This window comes from Aquila chrysaetos, chromosome 2 (genome assembly GCF_900496995.4).
Source record: "Aquila chrysaetos chrysaetos chromosome 2, bAquChr1.4, whole genome shotgun sequence".
Classification (NCBI taxonomy): Eukaryota; Metazoa; Chordata; class Aves; order Accipitriformes; family Accipitridae; genus Aquila; species Aquila chrysaetos.
The window spans coordinates 50,188,496-50,208,899 of NC_044005.1; the positions used below are offsets into that span (position 1 = coordinate 50,188,496).

At 44.6% G+C, this 20,404-nt stretch overlaps 3 protein-coding genes across 7 annotated transcripts in view; 2 read left to right on the top strand and 1 right to left on the bottom strand.

Moving 5' to 3' along the window:
• The window catches only part of PAMR1 (peptidase domain containing associated with muscle regeneration 1), a 58,428-nt gene extending 44,282 nt beyond the window's left edge, over positions 1-14,146 (top strand). For 2 of the 3 annotated variants that reach the window (XM_030005660.1, XM_030005674.1), the window contains 6 exons: positions 2,897-3,067; positions 5,725-5,937; positions 7,289-7,355; positions 9,503-9,735; positions 11,543-11,838; positions 13,093-14,146. In XM_030005660.1, the coding sequence (XP_029861520.1) occupies positions 2,897-3,067; positions 5,725-5,937; positions 7,289-7,355; positions 9,503-9,735; positions 11,543-11,838; positions 13,093-13,629 (1,517 nt within the window). In that variant the 3' untranslated portion in view covers positions 13,630-14,146. The remainder of the gene's footprint in view (positions 1-2,896; positions 3,068-5,724; positions 5,938-7,288; positions 7,356-9,502; positions 9,736-11,542; positions 11,839-13,092) is intronic. The other variant, XM_030005666.1, reaches the window with a different exon arrangement.
• A 1,241-nt stretch (positions 14,147-15,387) lies between these two features.
• On the bottom strand, positions 15,388-19,126 carry LOC115334039 (basic proline-rich protein-like). Its single transcript, XM_029997770.1, has 3 exons — positions 18,909-19,126; positions 17,140-18,716; positions 15,388-15,461 (listed from the first exon to the last, which is right to left on the bottom strand). Exons 1-3 carry the CDS (start codon positions 19,124-19,126, stop codon positions 15,388-15,390), a joined length of 1,869 nt encoding a protein of 622 aa, XP_029853630.1.
• Positions 18,799-20,404, top strand: part of SLC1A2 (solute carrier family 1 member 2) — a 103,356-nt gene continuing 101,750 nt past the window's right edge. For 2 of the 3 annotated variants that reach the window (XR_003926868.2, XM_030038709.2), the window contains exon 1: positions 18,799-19,225. Coding sequence is in view for 1 of the 3 variants with exons in the window: in XM_030038709.2 (XP_029894569.1) it covers positions 19,209-19,225 (17 nt within the window). In the remaining 2 variants the exon portion in view is untranslated. Of the gene's footprint in view, positions 19,226-19,484; positions 19,534-20,404 lie in introns of those variants that run through there. The other variant, XM_030038718.2, reaches the window with a different exon arrangement.

The following is a 20,404-nucleotide window of genomic DNA, read 5'->3' on the forward strand; positions in this document are numbered from 1 at the left end:
CCACATTTAATTTGTAGAGAGAAAGAATGAACTTAGAAAATGATCCAAAGAAAAAATAGAATGAGTGGCTGTGCTTCCAGTGACAAAGTTTAAAGAACGGAACAGACCATGAGGGAAGTTCCTGTGTAACAAGAGAACAGACAACCAGTAGATAAAGGCATGGGTAACAAAAGGGACACATCTGTTAATAATACTTAGCTGTTTTGCCATCAGAGAAACCCCACAGTGACTCTGTGACACAAGTGGGTATGAGCTAATGCTTATAACATCCCTGTGAGGAAAGGGGTGCTCTCATTTGTTAGATACAGCAGATGAAGCAATTTACCCATGGCCACAGTTTTATAGCTATCATTAGATCTCATGACCTTCTGCCTCCACATCCTCTACTCTAGGCCATAGTTCCAGTACTAAATGAATCTGTGAATGAAACACTGAATTTACATCACAAATAAAACCAGAGTTGTTGCATCTGGGTCACACTGGCACAGAGAATCTAAAGAAAGTCTGGCAACCAGAGCAAATCAAAAGGGCTAGAAACTAAATATCTGAATCACTTAGGAGACTGAACAAGAACAAATACTTAACAGTTTGTGGAAAAAAAAGTAAGTGTAGCTTGGTGACATTTTTTCCAGGGTGGACCTAGAACACAAAAGCACCAAAATATTTGTTCTGCAGAGCTGAACTGGACCACAAGCAAAACAGAAAACCTGTGTTTATGATAAAAAGGAGAACTCTGAGTGGTGCACAGATGTTTCTAATCAACCATCTTCTTTTCTCATTTGACAAGCTGAGTGTGAATTTACATTGAAAGAGAGAAATGTAAATGTAGTGAAATGAATTGCTGTTCAGAGAAAGACATGGGGGGAGTGAATACAAAGGTCATGACTGGGAAGACAAGTGTTCTGAGAATTTAAAACACCTAGAAAATCTGTGCTCCCACTATTTCCATTTCATTTATGTATGTGCTTGTGTATACACATATGCATCTATATATGCATGTATTTGTATGTGTGCCTATATTTCACATGAGAAATGTCAAGGGCTAGGAATGAATTTTGTTGAATTTCTATCATTATTCTTTTGCTAAAGATGACACTGATGCAGAACACTTACAGCCTAGGGGAAATGCTGAACTCCCCTAACTGGACGTGTTTTGATTTGAAGCAGTGAGTCTGGGCCCTTCTCTAATGCTTAAACGTTAGTTTTTTCTTTCCAAGATTTGTGCTTACTATGCACAAGTGATTCTGCCGACTCATTGTTTGATGTTTGTAGTAATCCGTAAATTGAGGGGAATTTCTGTGGAGACTTGTTCTTGTGAATGCTGCTGCTTTAGGACTGTTACTCAAGAATTTCTTCCTTATGTGAATAACTGAATGGTCCACAATCCATATAAATAGATGCATTCATGTGTGTTCTGTGTAAGGATTACAGGGCTGAAGCCTTAGAAAAGTTTTTCCTCTGGAAGTCTAAGGATCAAAATTTGACTGTAAGTTAGTAAGCAACTAGCTATGAAGCAAACCAGAAAAAGTCAAATTCTAAAAGCATAAAGTAGGGGTGATCTCTTTAGCTTTCATCTATCTATCTTCAGTGGAGAGCCACAGCTCCTAGGTTAAAAACCCAAACACGTATCTAACTCTTGCACTGAATCATTTCCTAGGCAGTTTTCCACAATGAATGGCCAGGCAAAGCCAGAGACACACAGAGATATGGATAACTGTAGATACTAAAACCAGTGTTTCCTACATTGTTGCAACTTCTACATACGGAAATACACACATATAATTTCTACATGCAGAAAAATGGTCTTAAAAAGTGACTTCGAGAAGGTGAATAGGGCATGGATGTTCTCTGTCTCTCATAACAGAGAAAGTAGAGCATCAAATGAAATTATCAGATGGCAGGCTAGAAACCAAACCAAAGGCGGCAGTGTATTTTTCACACAACACTCAGTCTGTAGAACTTATTGCCACAGGATATTGCAGACACAAAGTACGTAGCTGAGTTTAGAAAATACTCAGACAAATTAATGATGAAAAAATAAGTCACCAGGATATGTTATACCAAAAATACCATTGTAGTTCAGGTAGTCCTTGAGCTCCAGATTGCTGAATGCTGCTGCAAAGTATTCGATATGCTTGCTCTGTTTTTATATTCCTTCCATCAAATCTACTGTTTACCACTGTTGAAGACAGGTTTCTGTGCTGGATGGACCTTTGTTCTGATTTGGTCTGGCTGGTTTGATGCGCTCAGAGAAATCTTGCTTAATCTTAAATTATGTTTAATCTAATATTTACTACTTGCAGTAGTTAAATAGACCATTGTCTGTAAGTATTTTCCCAATAGAGCAAACCCTGTGGAAAGGGTAAATGTCACAGTTTGGTAAATATCAAGGTTCCTTTTTAGTGTCATTATGATAATGTTTGATCTACACAAATAACAATGCTTTAATATTTCAGTGAGGTTATCTGAAAAACTATTTAAAAATGGAAAGAAGAATTTGAAAGAAATTCAGTATAAGACTTTTAAGGATCTAAAGTTTTTCTTGACCAAGCATGGTAGTTCATTCAAAACCCCTGTTAAAATGGAAAGTGCTTCAAGTACTACTACTTTGAGCATATGAGCCCTAATGATACAAACACTTACACACATTATCACTTCACACTTCTGAGTAAACCCATTGAACTGAATGGATCTAGATATGTTTTGATAAGTGGCATATATGTGTGTGTAGAACTGATGTCTAAACAACTTTCTAAAGATCAGCATATACCTGTCTTGTAATTCTGACTCCTGTGCCCATTTTAATTGGTTTTTCAATGTTCTAAATAAAGAATCATCCTAACACAGTCCTGTTTTTGTAATAAAGTGGATTTTTTTGAAATATCTGAACTGTCAGTGGTGATGTGTAGGACTCCAGGTGCTCCCGCTCATGGTATTGTGGAAGGAGATGACTTTAAATACGGGGCCCAGGTTTACTTCAAGTGCAACGCAGGTTACAGCTTAAAAGGCAGCCGTGTTGCCTACTGTCAGCTTGATGGGATTTGGTCAACACATCATCCTGAATGTGGTAAGGTCACTTTAAGTTTTGATTCTTATCAAATGTTTCAGCCAATGTATTCACATGAAACCAGAATATCCAAATCTCACTTGAAATTTGGTAGATCTGTGGCTTAACATGATGTTCTTTTGTCTTCCTGTCTTTAAGAAGCAGTAGGGATTCTTATTTTACTCTGCTGGAGCCCAAGCCTGCAAGACTTGCTTATATAAAGGTCTGACTGAAACATCAAATGACTGAAAAATAATTTCCTCAAAGACTTTAGGCATACATCCTTCTTACACACAGAGTGAAGATGTCTAGGACCAAAACCAAGTGAGGGACATTGTGCAACAATGAATAACAACTTCATTACTATGTACCTCTGATACATTCTCTGCAGCAGTCTGGTGCACTCTGTGGAGGTGATGAGGGGCTTACTGCATGAAGACTAGACTCTTATTTCAACAGATTTCTCATCCTAGAGAAAAATTGATAAAAGAGAAACTTCCATTCATTCCGGCTGTGCAAGTTGGCATGCCTACCATTCACATTGATTCAGCTGTGAAATTCCAAGCCCATTCTTCTCATCCAAAGAGACTTTTGATTTTTCTTTAGTTGTTTTGTATTGCACAGTTTTATTTCCATATTCCAAAATAATTTGTGTCAATTGGAAAAGTGCTTTTACAAGTGTGTTGTGGCAAACGATGTAAATTGGTGGGGGGGGAGTGTTGTGAAACAGCCATATATAAGTTCATCTGAAAGAGCAAGCAATAGGCATTCTTCTGTCTAGAAAGAACATCTCCAGTTGCAGTAATGTAATACCAGGATTGTGCTAAAGTCCCTGCTGCATGATGTCCCTGGCTAAAGATCTACCGAAAGATCTGTCTCTAGACTTGGCTGTTACTGAAGTGCTAGGTGGTGTAATTTGGGTCTCTCCTTCCCAGACGTTTTCTCTTTGTTTTTAATCCATCAAAAAAGTCACAACCCTGCACTTAGGGAAGAAGAGAATTACTGTTCAAATTACTGATAGGCATAGGATGAAATAAGAGAAAGCCTTCGTTGACTTATTTGGTCAAGCTTAGGTACATTTGGAAACATGCACTCTGCTCATCAGGTGATGACTCTAGGCTAGATATCAGTGCAGAAAGCAACTTACAAATAAAGCATTATACTGTGGGTGATTCCCTGTGGTCTTTATCTGCTATCAAGTTATCAGTCACTTGTGGTTCACAAGTGAGTGAGCCTGTGAGGTACAGAGAAGAAAAATAGAGCCAAATTAAAAGGAGACAGGGTTCTGCTGCTCCCTTTCTCCTGGTTGAGAGGAAGTTCAGGCGTCCTCTTTGTTTACTGAATATGACTCATGTGGAAAAGTATTTAAGTACATATATAACCTTCAGCATTTGCTAAAATCCAATGTTGTTAAAGAAAGCACTGAAATACATGCTTAGCTTGAATTACATGCTCAATGTTAAGAGCCTATGCTCTTCATTGAACTTGCACTGTTACGGTTAGCTATGTGCTTATATGCTTTGCTGAGCTGGGCTCTGTCTGGTGACATGACGATATGGGTACAGGACAGGGCCATAGCTATGCACTGTTACTGTGCTCATTTCACAGGGATTTAAATAAATATTTAAGTGCTTTGTTGGTGCTTTGGTGAAGTGAGGCTCAGCAGGCAGCTGAGTCTGAAGCAATGACGTGAAGAGGTCATTTCTGGTCAATTGATATGTCTCAGTCTTCTCAGCCCTTCATAAGCAGAGCAGCACCAACACTAGCTGTCTAAACTAGATGGTCACTGGTTATCATGCAATGAGACATCAGACAGAGGAATTAAACAGAATTGTGTGTTACTGTCAGCCTGACAAGAAAACTGAGATGAAATCCAAAGGAAAAAAGAAAGTGCCTTTTCAGTTGCTAAGTAGAAAGAGCAGAGGAGTGAAAAATATAGGGAAAAGCATTTATCAGCATCAGATAGGGAATACTGTCATCCAGATTTAGGCCAAAAATTTAAGTTTATTGAGCAAAAAAACCACAACAACACATAAAAAGAAGGGGAAAATATTGGGAAGGAGGAAGTAAAAGAGGTTTTATAGGCAGAACCTAGCATGAGTAAGCTTTCCATATTCAATTTTTAGTATCAATAAATATATATATATATATGTTCTCTTTCAATTCCTGTATTTCCATGGATTATTGAGATCTCTCTCTCAGTGCTAAGAAACCAAAATGCAACCAAACATAAAAGTAAAATTAAGTAGTCTAGTTTTATTATCCAAGTCCAGTGAAATATTGAAAGTACAGAAAAGGGAAAAGAATGCCAAGGGCCTGTTTCCTGCAAATAGTTTAAGTGCATCCTTTTATGCTCTTAAAGTAGCCCTGTCAATGTTAATGGGACATTAACATCATGTAACATCAAGGTTCTTTTTCAGTATTGTCAGTTACGTTTTAAGGTCTTTTTAACAATTTGAGAATCCTACTTTTTCAGTGAAGACTAAAGTGTGTATTATAAAGACATCTGTATATTATTATTTCTTCTTTAATATTTGATCTTTTTGAAGACAGCGATCCCAGATAGGTCTTGAAAAGGCATCTTTAATAAAGCGTAGATTGTACCAAGCAATCTGATGGGTGAAAATAATGTTGTGAACCTGATAAAATGGTTACTATTTTTTTCCCCCTATCATTAGTTCTAGATGAAAAAAACTGCTCAGATCCTGGTGGCCCACTCAATGGCTACAGAAGAGTAGTAGAAGACACTGGGCTCTTGAACGGACGCTATGCAAAAAATGGCACAGTCATTGCTTTCTTTTGTAACAACTCCTATGTTCTTAGTGGGAATGAACAGAGGACCTGCCAAGATGATGGAGAATGGTCAGGGAAGCAGCCAATCTGCATAAAAGGTAGTTTACAGTCTTTTTTACCACAGTTCACAAAAGCTGCTATGGTTTTACTGGATTTTGTTTATATAATTTACACTCGCCAAACAATCATTTTTGCTAAGAATAAACCATCTGACTGACACCTGATACTGAGATTGGTAGTTTGCCAGCTCTGCTGGCTGCTAAACTCAGCCAGAGAAGATGCCAGTGATTCCAGAAGATGTTTCCATCTTTAAACATGGAAAGGAATGTTCCCTAAGACCCTTATTACCTTCATTCTAGGATCAAACCCACGTAAGATAAAAATGAAAGAAGATCAGGAAGGAATTGAAATAGAAGGAAATAATTGTCTTATCAGAGTTGCTGTCGTAGGGCTCAGCTCTTCCCTCACAATCCTTTTAAGTCAATGGGACCAGTCATGAGTGCAAAAGGCCAAGCCTGTAGATTGCAGCCTTGAAGGTTTGGTTCAGAAAACTGCTTGAGGACATGCCTGAACTATCTGTATTCATCAAAACACTGAAACACATCTTTAAATACTTCGCTAGAAAGGGAATTATGCTGTTGACCTAGAGCTACTCTAAGCATGTCTGAAAGCCTGAATGAATGAATGAATTTGGTCTGGGGAACTGCCAAATTCATTTTCCCAAAGCAATTGTTTGACACATATTTTAATGGATTATTTTTTTTTAACTAAAGTAATGATAATATAAAGAAATATGTCTAGCCCCTGGGGAATATGCTTTATTCTGTTACTTTAGATGGAAATACTCTCTCCCTGAAGCGTGTAATCGTCTGTGGAAAGCATCTTTATTGATGATAATCATTTGTGGAAAGCATCTTTACTGATGTTAACTTTGATAGTGACATAAAGGTTAACATATACAGTAATCACAAAGAGCTAGATATTGTTAAATCCCACAGAACACAAGTGCTGAGGCATACAGATAAAATCCATCCTGCAAGATTCCTTTTCTTCTACTGTGTGCAGCAGGAAGGAGATCCTGGCAGACTTATTTGAACTGATAAACCTGAATATTTTATCCTGCTCTTAAAGTAAATAAACTGAATGTGCAAAATTAGAAACCCTGAATCTCCTTTTTGTTATTTTGTGCATATTCAGGTAACTCTGAGGTGTTCTTTGAATCAGACTCTGCAGCTCCTTCCAATGGGTGCAGATCTGGTGATCTGCGAGGAAAGTATTTTTCCAAGGCTTTATGTTTTAGGGCCTGTCTTTATTTTAATGCACGTAACTTACTGCCTCTTAATCCAGTCCACTATAGCAAGGGAGAGGAAAGAGTGGAAATGTCTATGAACCGTTAACACTTGAGCTGTGAATGTGGAAAAGTACTGTGCAACATTGTATTTTTTCTAGCCTGCAGAGAGCCAAAGATCTCTGACCTGGTGAGACAGAAAGTGCTTCCAATGCAGGTTCAGTCAAGGTGAGAATGCAATATCTCAACTACAGTTTAAAGAAAAAATGTGATTGCTTTTCCCCTCCTCTCCTTTCCACCCTGTGTGTTTAGCCTGCCTGAGCAGCCATTCCTACAACTCCACTGATAACCGAGCAATGAGAGCTGCTGGGAGGGGAGGTCTGATTAAGCACAGGTTTGCAAGCTGCTGGAGGCAGCCAGGAAGAAATGCACAGATTTTGCAATGTGCAAACTACTGGATGATGCCAGAATTAGGCTTGCAAGCTTGTGACAGGCTATGAGAACAGTCTGAGAACAGTTCCTCGGGGCTAATGATATGTCTAAAAATATGAATATGTGCTGTCTTAGTGGCACTAAGAAATGAGCGGGGAGAGCACAAGGAGAGAAGGGGGTATAGCAATGTAATCTGCTCCCATTAAGTTTCATCATCCAAAGCAATATAGCACAATCAATATAAAGTTGGGTTGGGGGTAGGCGTGGGGGAGCGGAGGAAGTAGAGTAGGAGGGGAGGAAGGAATGAAAGATCAGACCCTGTCTGGGTTTACTCTTCTGCTGATTCCTTGAAATAAGCCCAATCTGAATTAGTTATGCTGCAATGTTCAGGTTCCTTTTTGTCCAAGTAGTAATTTCTCATTTCAGTTTTTTTTTTTTTGCAGTACACGATTCATTTATTTTTAGATGCAGTGCAAGAACTGTCCTCATCTTTGGTCTTAAGAACAGCCATACCAGGTCAGAATAAAGGTCCAGCTCAAGCCATATCCTGTCTCTGGCAATGGCCAGTAGCAGATGCCTAGAGAAGACTTTAGAAACAAGGCAAGCATGTACTTCCCAAATACTCTCCCACTCTCCAGCTCTGTGACGTATAATTGTAGAGATGGCCCTGAGAAGCCATCAGGAGGCTTTAGTAGCCATCAGGGGATTTTTCTTGCTTAAATTTCTCAGTTCACTTTTGAACACAGGTGTTTTTATGCTAAATGTTTCAGATATTAACACCAGCTGTGGGAGAGCGCATACATGCCCCCACCTCATCATGATGGCATCTCATGTTCGTGGACTGTTTTCATCCCTTGAAGTAGGATCTCCATTTCATAGATTAATAGTGAGGCAAAGTGTGGATTATGCACTGTTGCAAGGTCACATGTGAGTAGGGAATGGGACCCTGGCAGTCTAAGCGTGACCACAGCAGCTCTCATCTTTCTTCCAAAATATAAGAAACTTGCCATTGCTCTTGTTCTTAATAACTTTAGTTTCCTTGAGTGCTGTTACAGATCACCTCACAGATTCTATATGACGGAGGCAGTCTGTGTCTCTCTGTGATCAAAAATGGAATTACCATGTGCAAAAACATTCTTAAGGCTTTTCTGGATGCAGGCAGTACCAGAAATCTCAAGGGAAATTAATTTCCCGCTGAATTTTTCAGATGTAAATAGTTTTTTCTGTAGATATGTGCCTTTAAGCATTAGGGCAAGGGACACATTCTAAGTGATGAAGATTTAAGTATGACTGTAGTCAAGCTTATGGTCCATATCTAGGCTGGTGCATAAATTTATTTTTTTAATTATGTGCCATGTTTCCGCTAATCAGTACAATTTCTAAATGGAAGCTTAGTGATTATTGCAATTATGAAATCTCTGTGGTGAGGCAATTATCTGTTAATTGCTAAATCAAGCAACTTTATCAACATAATTTAATCTGAATCGATTCCTAATACTGCCTATTAAAATATTCACTAGAGAAAAGATGTGCCTAACTCCTCTCTAGTGAGAATTAATTAAGGCAATGCCAAGTTCCAGTGTAATTTCTTTATTTAAAAACGTAGTATCTCAGTCCTTTTGTGAATGGCAAAAATTGTTCCACATTCAGAGGCAACTGCTTTCAATCCAGAAACTGTAAAATGAAAAAAAAGAGGCACAAATAGAAAATTTATAAACATATGTGTATTTATATATGTGTACATATATATGTAAATAAAATAGTTGGGATATAAATGGTAGTATTGCTAAACTCTGTTGAAATGATATTTTTGCCTTATTCTTTCACAAGCAAACTTCATATGCTTTTAAATGATACTTAACACAGCTGGTGACAAAGCTATGGTAATGATTGCTTTTATAATATTATTATTATTACCTTGTGTCCTTTGTGCCTTGAAACAGGGAAACACCTTTGCATCAACTTTACTCATCTGCATTCAGCAAGCAAAAACTTGAAATCTATCCAACCAAGAAGCCAGCACTGCCATTTGGAGACCTGCCCCCAGGGTACCAGCATCTGCACACTCAGCTGCAGTATGAGTGCATTTCTCCTTTCTACCGCCGCCTGGGTAGCAGCAGGAGGACTTGTCTGAAGACAGGAAAATGGAGTGGGAGAGCCCCTGTGTGTATTCCAAGTGAGTCTCCAAGGGGAAAAAAAATGCATATATCTCTGGGTGGATGGGCGAACAGGATGTGCATTCATCTTAGGTAATTAGGGAGTCCCACCGGTGTAGGCTGCCTATGCTTCCAGCTGGGAGATAGGAGCAGCTTGGAGGATATATGGCTCTTTTTATCCACCAGTAGAACTTGTGCAGTTGATGGTAAAGGGATCAAGCTTTCAGCACTGTAATTTGCCATCAGTTTTTCGACTCTTTTATTGAGCAAAAAGTATAGTAAGTTTCTCTCCTGATTTGAAAATGTTTTCCTACTATTACTTCATGTTTTCCTGTATTATTTACTGCAAACATGATTTTTCTTTCATCTCTATACTTTGGCACACAGCTGACAAAAACATCAAAGTTTAAGCCATAGAATGGAGAGTATGCATTTTAAAGAAGCTCTTCCTTTAACATACCCTGCTAAGGAAGGGTTCACATCGCAAACTCTAAGTCCAGACAAAATCTTGTCCAGAGCTAGTGCACTGTCATGGTTTAAGCCCAGCCTGCACCTAAGCACCACGTGGCCACTCACTCACTCCTCCCCCTGCCCTGGTGGGATGGGGGGGAGAATTGGAAGAAAAAAGTAAGACCTCATGGGTTGAGATAAAGACAGTTTAATATGACAAGACAAGGAGAGAAGAAACAGGAATAACAATAATACTATTAAAAGAATATATAAAGCGAGTGATGCACAATGCAATTGCTCACCACCCGGAACCCAATGCTCAGCCCATTCCTGAGCCGAGATCTCTCCTCCCCCTCCCCGGCCAACTCCCCAGTTCTATACTGAGCATGACATCATATGGTATGGAATATCCCCTTGGCTAGTTCAGGTCAGCTGTCCTGGCTGTGCACCCTCCCAGCTTCTTGTGAAAATTAACTCTATCCCAGCCAAACCCAGGACATGCACAGAGTAAGTAAGGGTAGGAACATCACAAGATTTGGTACAACCCACTACTGACATCAGGCAAACCGTCAAAAGTAGATCCTAACATCAAGCAAATTTTTAGAGTTCTTGTTTGTGGTTTTGCTTTGAGATCATCTCATGTATTGAAAAGTATTGCATTCAATCCTTTTTACTATGGGCATGCACACGCTACATCCCAGGAAAAAAGAAGTCCTAAGAGAGACTAAAAAAGGTGACCACATGATGTAACTCTTTCAGCTGAAGTAAACCTTTCCTAATACAGATTTTACCCCAGGTCTGAGCCTGGGTAATATTGTCCTAGAATGGGGCGGAGCTTTTTCTTTTCCCCATGATGGCTGTTGATTTAGTTGCATTTGCTTCAATGTTCTTATTGCAAGACAAGTCGGTTCTCATAGGCATGAACTCATCTGTGCTAAGGTCAGTTCTAGGAGCGGACCTCACAATTACTCTGTGACTACCTAGGGTGAGTTTTAGTGCACTGTTGGCTTTACGGTGTTTTATTATAAGCAAGAATCAGGGGTGTTCCTTCCATTTCTTTCTGCATTCACCTCATTATAGTGCAGCTTGATAAGGTTGTCACGAAAATTCACCTGCCCAAGTGCTAAATCCACATTCCTACTTCAGCCAGAAATTCAGATAATAATGGAAAAATTGAAAGGTTTTTTTTTAAATGCTATATAAAGTGCTCTTACATTACGATTTTGCAGGTTGGAGACTCAGGTTAATTAGAAAGCTAACCATACTAACCATTGCAGTTTGGTTTCTTTTGGCACATCCTAAGCAGGAATCAAGAGTGATATTCAGATTCTTTGGTGGGAAAAGCCGTTACCTCATTCTTGATTCATGTTTCTTCAGTCTGTGGAAAAGCCGAAAACATCACCCTTCAGAAGACAGTGACCTCTACCAGGTGGCCCTGGCAAGCAGCAATCTATCGGATGGCCAACGGGGTGAAGGAGAACAGTCTCCGGAAAGGGGCCTGGATCCTTATCTGCAGCGGGGCCCTGGTGAACGAGCGCACCGTGGTGGTGGCAGCTCACTGCGTCACTGACCTGGGCAAGACCATCGTGCTCAAGACAGCAGAGCTCAAGGTGGTTCTGGGGAAATTCTACAGAGATGATGACAGGGATGAAAAGACCATCCAGAACCTGCGGGTGAGTAAGTCTGCTGGGAGTGGAAAATGATGAGCACAGACAGATGCTGATCACATCCATCTTGTTTGGGGAGAAAAAGGTTATCCTTTGAGCAATATATTGTTTTACACATTGGTCTTTGAAATGCATAGCTAGAGACTCAACTGACAGAACTGTCACAGCACAAGGAGGGCACATGCTGTAGTTCATTAAATTCACCTGACACGGTCCAACTCATATGTTCACCCACTAACACAGATCACTAAGAAAATGGCTCAGGTTCCATGAGCCGTAATGTCTTGAGTGGTATTGCCAGAAAAAAAGTAGAGGAGATGCCAGCTACTGTCAAAAGTGATTAGCATAATTTATGAGGGAAACACTTGTGCTCTAGATCCTGGTTTGACGCCATGAGCGCATTTCACATCTCAGCCCCAAGGCTGTACAGCTCTAAACTCAGAAGAAGTTTATGTCTGACTCCAGCTCCAAAACCAGAACCTCAGGCTCACCAGAGTGGTTTGTTTTTTTTCAAGTAGAACTAGAAAGTCTGAAGTCAAAATGAGGAGAAATACAGCAATTTTAGCCATGTGTCTCTTTTTCTGGAGTGGGGGTTATGTGAGTTAATGAATGGATTTTATCCAAGAAAACATACTTAATTTGACCACCCCCCCCCCTTTTTTTAGTTTCTTTCCCTAATTCTAGCTTTCTCAGACTTTTTGTGTAAGGAAATACATTATTTTTTACAATACCCTTATAGGAATCCTATCTGTTCCTGTAGTGTTTCATCAAGGTAACTAGCAGTAAAGGTTTGGCCCCAACATTATGTAATGTATTGGTAGTATCCTTTTTTGGTGGGAAGGTGCTTGAATTTCAAGAAGAAGATAACATTTGAATTCAAAGCCTCCCCCCTTTCAAATTCTACAGGCTGAAGATGACATGGCAGGTAAAATCTTTTCAGTAAACAGTGGAAAAACTTGAATTGCACATTAACTCCCCATTTTGCTGAAAATGTCCCTGACTGCTTTTCATTAGGAAGTGTTTCATGCAATAAAAACTGTCCTGAAACCCAAGCCAAAAAAAAAAAAGTCAGAAGATGCTTGATCTCTCTGCGTGTTTCTCGTTTGAGTGAGCGCTATGGCGAAAGAACAGTTTGGGAGTGGAGGGTAGAGGAGAACTGTGCAAAATAAACTAACATGTATTATAGTAGTATGGAAAGAGTGCTGCTGACTTGCCATTGATGTTAACTCTACAATTCTTCCTACTCTGTTTCCTCCCCAGATTTCTGCCATCATAGTGCATCCCAATTATGACCCTATATTACTTGATTCTGACATAGCTATCATAAAACTCTTGGACAAAGCCAGAATCAGCAGTCGTGTTCAACCCATTTGCTTGTCATCTTCTCATGACTTGACTTCATCCACAGAGGATTTAAAAATAATGGTAACTGGCTGGAAGGTACTAGCTGACATTAAAGATCCCGGATACAAGAATGACACAATCCGCATGGGAGCTGTTCGGATGGTGGATTCACTGTTGTGTGAGCAACAGTATGAGGATAATGGGATACAAGTCAGCATCACTGACAGCATGTTCTGTGCCAAACAAGATGACACAGCCTTTTCTAATATCTGCCCTGCTGAGACTGGTGGGATTGCAGCCATAACTTTGCCAGGAAAAGCATCTCCTGAGCTAAGGTGGCACCTGATGGGATTAGTGAGCTGGGGTTATGATAAAACTTGCAGCCTACAACTCTACAGTGGCTACACCAAAGCTCTTCCCTTCAAAGACTGGATTGAGAAGAACCTGAAATAAAAAGCTGTGTCTGGAAATGGCATTTTATAACTATCATAATATCTCTCTCAGTCTCTGCTGCTTTAGGCTTCTCATCCCAGTGAAGAGCCACGTCTGGGATAAGGTTAAAGCAGACAGCCTGGTAATTTGTCCTAGGATCACATGTTCCATCAGGCTACTCTAACTTAACCCATGACAGAGGGTCTTAGTGCATGAGAAGTTTTGCCATATTTCGCCCGTCTTCCCTGGTGGGAGGATGACGCTCCACTCCTGAGTCTGACATACACAAACAGGACAGCAAATTCTGACTGAAATTAATCTCTAGTGTGGAGTCCCCTAGAGATATCAACAACGAGCCTCTCCCAAAGATCCGTGGGACTGAGTGGACTAGGAGGCTGGAAGGAGTAGCCTGAATTCATTATGATGGATGAGCTTGTTACGGTTATGTGCTGTCTGTATTGCCATAGTACAATGTAATCTTTTTCCCTCCCAAGTACTTTACACATTTAAATAAACCATGGTTTGTTTTTTTAACCTACATACCCATGTCTGACTTTATATTTAGATTCCTTGTTGCTTCATCTGTGTCACACTCTAGGGACTCTCTACTGCCACAAGGGCGTGTGGCTGTTTTGCATGTGACTCTCACTTGGGAGTCTTCAGGCACACTGAAAGGCAGAATTAGCACAAAATTCAATTACTGCATAAATAACAAGATTTTTTTTTTCTTAGTACATCCAATGCTGCTATTGTTGTACATGAACCATTACAATAAAATGCACAGGGTAGTTCTGTCCCACCTTTTACTCTGAACAGATAAAAACCTGAAACATACTTTTAAAAACATTTTTCCATGTGGATTATTTAAAAGATCTATGAAAAACTCAGGAAAACTTCTGGTTTCTATCAGTTCATGTACTTCTGTGGCAACACAACTCCTCTATAGCTCTTCAGGGTGAAGAATAATGTCCAGGTCTCACACTTGGCAGAGGCTTTTCTTGACTGGACTGTTTGACATCAAAGTGTAAGATTCTCCTATTAAGCATGTTGTCCAGCAGAGAGACTTTGGTCTCCTCATGGTCCTTAATCACTGCTCTTTCACTAAACCATTCTCTTTTCAGTTGCAGCTAAAAACTAGAGATGAGCCCTAGAAAAAGTTGGGAAGGAGGGACAGGGTAATGTCTCCCATCAGTAACGACTCCTGGATAAGTCAGTCATCTATGACACCCTGGAATTTGTAGGGCCTCCAAATTATTACAGTGCCCCAACCAGCTCACAGCAATAGTTGAATGTGAAGGCTGTGTGGGGATCTGGTGAAAGGATTTAGTACTCTCACCGAGAAGGCCTCAAATCCTGAAGTCGTGTTCTGCCTAGTCTCCTATCGCATGGCTACAATTTGTACAATTTGTAAGCCAATGGGTCTGATTTCAGCTCTGGTTCTCTGATGCTGTGAAATCTTGTTAAGAGTTTCTTAGCATTCAGTAGTTTCCACCTACTTTTGAATCTGAAAATTGCTGCTAAAAGGGCAGTTAGTATTGGAGCTCGTTCCGTGTAATTTATTTTTCGCTTTCCTGGGCAGAAAGACTTGTTGTATTATGTTTTTGCACTTTTCTTATTTTCACTGGCAATAGGACCAGGGGATGTTGCTTGAATCGAAAAGTTTAGGGGCTACAGCCAAAGTATATTGCTTCTCTCTATCTTGTTTGTCTGTCGTCTTCTGCCAGGAGATTATGCTTGGCTGACAAACTACACGGCAACAACAGCAACAAAAATTCTGAATTAGATGTGAAAAGCGAGACATGTTTCATTCCTCTGCTGGGAGGAGCGCGTGCCAGTGAACATGCGGTCCTCCCCTGCGGACAGAAGGGGTTAGAGGAAATTAGGTGACAGTTTTGGAGAAGGGCAAACTTGCAGAAAGTCAGCATGTGTTTCTTCCTAACACTATTGACAAAGAATGAAATGAGAAAGGGATAGAATTGTTTACTGGAGCCTGGCTTGCCCAGTCAGAGCTCTTCCATGATTACATTAAGTGAAAGTCTCTACACCCTAATGGTTAGAGAAATTATCTTCTAAAACAGAAATCATGAAGGTCTGTGAGCTGGTTCTTTTCTCAGTTATGACGCTGTGACTGCATTGCTCTCCATAGCATTATTGTTCTCCACTGCTACAACTGAGAGAGAAGCAGCGGCCCTAAATGGTTTTTCTCCCTCTAGGATTTGTCCAGTAGGGAAGTAGGCAGTCCACATAGATCTGCAAAAGTCTGTGTTACTTCTAGCTTTAGCCCCCACTCTTCTCCTTTGTCTAAAGATCAGCCATGCCCAGTATTTACTGATCCTCTAACTCCTCCTCAGTGTTGAATCCCATCCCCATTTGGCTTCAAACCACTCGCAGATCTGGCAAGGAAGAGCTAGCTGAATGTTTCTGGGCTTGGGCAGCAACAATATAGCTCTTCACTGGCTGTGTATCACACAGAAGTATATTCTTGAAGAGAAACTTGACGGAATTCATGGAATGGCAATCACAGGAGGAGGTTGCTACAGCTGTGCGTGCACAGCAGAATTCACCCCCCCTTCTTTTTACAGTCACGATGCTCTTCAAAGAAAACAGAAGCAAGAAAACAGCCAGGCTTCTTTCAACCCCAGGATTCAGATTTTAGCATAGTCCTTTATAGAAAGAGGCATTAGCTGTAGCATTTGGTTCTACTTCTGGACCTCAATGATGTTTGAATCCTAGATTCAATTCTGGCTAATATCTAAATGCAAACATAATGTTTTATTTCTATTGCTATAGGATAAATGTATTGACAAGTATGGGTGGGCAGTCATGTCAACATATCCAAGCACCTGCACCATGCCTAGTATTTGTAGGAATTACAAATCAGCTTGTCCATCCTGAATGGCAGGCTGACCCACAGTAGTTCCACACTTTCAGCCTGAGCAGCACAGGGGTTAACATCTAACACCAATAATGAGGAAAAATAGGGGATGAATGTTTGAAAAAAACAGCCTGTGAGCTGGAATCACTAATCCCTTTGATAGCTAGGGCCTATTTTTTAAGATGCAAAACTATTTCAAACATCTCTTTCTAAACAGGTGAGGATCTATGCCATCTGTTGGAGAAAGGGTGTGAAATAGCACAGCATGGATAGCAACACATCTTCCTTCCGAGGAAGAGAGCTGTGCATTCTGGAAAGGCCACAAAGATACTGCTAGGAAAAAAAGAGAGCAAAAGAGTCTCTGCATTCTTACTCACTCCGGTGGATTTATACTTTTAGTTTTTAATGTTTTGGGGGCTGGGTGTGCATTAAATTACTTCCAAAAGCCGGAGTGCTTAGCTGAAAAATAGCGCTGTAAGGAAATGGGCATACTGAAGTACGCGCTCTTCTCGGGCACACCTTCAGTGACTCCAATGGAATTGCCCTGGTAACTTGCTTCCCTTGAAAACCTAAGTCGACGGTAAGATTACGAGAAAAAAATGTGCATTTGATTAGGACTAGGGAATGCATGCTAGGCTGCACCCTGCGATTTTTACGGGCGGGTACCGGAATTGGCTGGGTTGCAGGAAAGGCGTCCTGGGGGAGCGGGAGCGGTGGGCAGGGTCGGGCAGCCTTCGGGTGGCTGCGCGTCCCCCGCAGCCTCGCAGCTCCGTAGGGTGGCAAGGAGCTTCCCGCGCGGCCGCTGGCTTTCTGGGCCGCCTCCTCGGCGCGGAGGGAACGGGCTCCGGCGGAAACGTTTGTTCCCTCCGGAACGGGACGCGGGGTCGGTGGGCCTCGGCTGGGAAGACAGCCCCGAGGCTGGCAGGCAGAGCCTCGGCTGGGGGAAACCGAAGCGAAGGCGCGCGGCCGCGCCTTGACGCGGCACCGGCGTCCCGCTCCCGGCGCCAGACGGCAACCTCCTGCCCTACCCGCGCTGCAAACGTGGCCCGGCTGCAGCTCGCGGGCCAGGCAGCGGGGCCGCCAGACCGGCCGGTGGCCGGTCGCGGGATCTGGAACATTCCAGCGGAAACCGCGCCGTCGGGGCCCGGCACCGACGAGGCGAGGACGAGGGGTGGCCCCGGGGCATCGCCGCCCCCCGCCCCGCTCTCCTGCGAGCTGAGCTGCCGCCAGCGCCCGCCCGCCCTCCCCGGCTCTGCCGAGGGGCCCGCCGGGCTCTCCCGCGGCCCGGCCGTGCCCTCCCGCCCGGCGGGGCGTGTCGGGGCGTGTCGGGGCGGAGCGGCGCGGCGGCGGCGGCGGCGGCGGCGGCGGCGGGCGGTGCAGGTAGGGACGCGGCGCGGAACGGACCTCGGCGGCGGCCGCGGGCGGTTGCGGGCGGGCGGGCGGGGGGAGGCGCCGCGCCCACCCCGCCTGGCCGGCGGCCTTAGCCGGGGCGGCGGCGGCGGCTGAGCCGGGCCCGGCGCGCCAGGCCAGGCTGAGCGCTGCGGCGAGGCGCCGCCGCCGCCGCCGCCGCAGCCCCGGCCGGGGTCCGCCCGCCCCTGTCAGGTGGGGGCCTCCGCCGCAGCGCCGCCCCCCGCCTCCCCGCCAGGGGGCAGCACCGCCCCGCGCCGCCGGCGCCGGCGGGCCGGGTCCCCGCGCGGTCGGTGCGGCCGCGCCGCGCCGCGCCCTGCCCGTCCCTGAGGGCGGGCGGCCCTGGTCGCCGCTCCGCCGCGGCCCTTTCGGTCCCGCCGCGGCCGGCAGCCAGCCCCCGGGCCGCCGCGCTCTGGCGAAGGGCGAGCTCTCTGCTGGCCGGGCCCAGCCGCCTCGGGAGGCGACCGCCGCGGCGCGGCGCGGCAGGTGCCTCGGCGGCGGCGGCGTGGTGCCCCTCGGCCGGGCGGGCTGCGGGACTGCGCTGCCGCCGGACTGCCGGCCCGCTGGCCGGGCGACGCGAGGGGCAGGAGGTGGCGGCCGGCCGGACGCCCAGGGCGGGGCGGGGATTCGCTCCGTTCCTCTCGCTGCCGGCCGGCTCCCCGGAGTCCCGGCGGGTCCTGTCGGTGCTGGAGGGCCGGGCCTGCCCCGGGGAGGCGGTGGCGGTCCGCGGCGAGCAGGGCAGGTCGTGGTCGGCAGCGCCCGGCCCTCCCCCTGCGAGGGGCTCGCCGCCGCCCCCCTTCCCACCTCTCCACCCCCCCCCCCGCTCCTGCCAAGGAGCGGTTGGGGGGATTTATAGGAGTAACAACGGCTCGTGATGTCAGCCCGTGCCTAAAATAGAGAGGGATAGACTGCAAATCCACGGCTCGAGGGCTAAAGCCTTCCAATCCCGCCGCGCCGATGTGAGGTCCCCCCCGCCTCTCGCACACGCACACGCACGGACACACACACAGACGCGCACGCAGCCCGCGGCGAGGGGAGGCCGCCGGCCGTCGCAGCCCGGGCGCCCGCGTCTCGTCGGCCGCTGCGGGGCCGGTGCCCGGGGCGCGGAGAGCCCTCGCCGGGGCGGCGGCGGGGTGGGCAGAGCCGCGGAGCGGAGCCGGCGGATCCTCGCCCTGCGGAGCCCCCGGGATTTACAAGGAATCGCGTGCTCCTTCCCAGGCGCGAGCGAGGGCTCATCCCGAAAAGCCAGCCTCCTTCGCGCCCTGCTGTCCAAAATAATCCCTTGGACTCTTGCGAGGACAGGGGGGCTTTCGGGACCATGGCATCGACAGAAGGGTGAGGGGGACCGTCTCTTGGGAGGGAGGAACGGGAGGGCGGAGGGGGTCCGGCGTTGCGCTTGTGGCCACAGTTTCCAGCCGTCTGCTACATCGTTAATCCTCGCCGTTCCCTAACGGGATAATTGGGGAGCGAGAGGAAACGGGAAGCAGGCGAGCCCCGTTCAGGAGAGGGAGAGAGAGCGGGGGGGGGGAAAGAATTTCAAACGTGAGCCACTGGAAAGGTTTTGGTTTTCCTCCCATCACTTCTTTATTTAACCCCCGGAGGACAGATCAAGCTTAAGCCACTTGCCTGAAAGAAGAGTCCAAGTGAGTGGTTAAACTCGGAGGCAGAGGGGGGAGCAGCCTCCTGAATATAATAATAATAATAATAATAATAATAATAATAATAATAATAATAATAATAATAATAATAAGTTCAAAAAGAATCAAGGAGCTGTCCCCCCACCCGCCCCTTAAAAAGGCAACAAACAAATCCAACTTCTTGAGGAGTTTTGCAATTTTACAGTTTTGTGCCAAATGCGTTACAGTGCTAGCAAGAGAAATGCTGGGAAGGGCGAAAGGTTATACAAGAGGCTTTAAAGAAAAGCAAGCACGGTTCAGCCCTGGTAGCGTCCCTTGGAAGGAAACCTTTCTTCCTAGCCATGACAGGATTGCGAGGATCAGCCATTTCCTTGCTCTGATGGGGCTGGGGGCTTGTTCGGTTTACAGAATAACTGGCAGTAGGAAAGAAAAGAAAATGTTTCTTTGATCTCTGGTTGCCCTCTTATAATACTAGCTAGTATTAGACTGCGTCTGGTGTGAGCCTCCCCTTTATCCCTGGATGTTGTCAGGTTGTATCAGCATGATCTGCTCTGGATAGGACTCTCTGAGGACAGAGTGCAGAAGGAAGCTCTGTTTATATTGCTTTTGTGTCTCTCAGGCTGAAAGACTTGCTGAGCTGATTTAAATAACCCAACACATGTCTGGGAGGGTGTGCACGCAAGTGTCCCGTTACCTGGACAAAGGAAGGAACTGGCTCTCTGCGGAGTGGCCCCCGAGCAGCCGGCTTGGGAGGAGTGGAAGGTTAGAAAGTATTAGCTTTGGTTGCTTTAGAAAAAGAGCAATCCCCAGGGACTGACAGAGGGCAAATCTGTGGGCTCTTCTGGCTCTTCACAGGACTGTGGCGGAGGTAACTGAC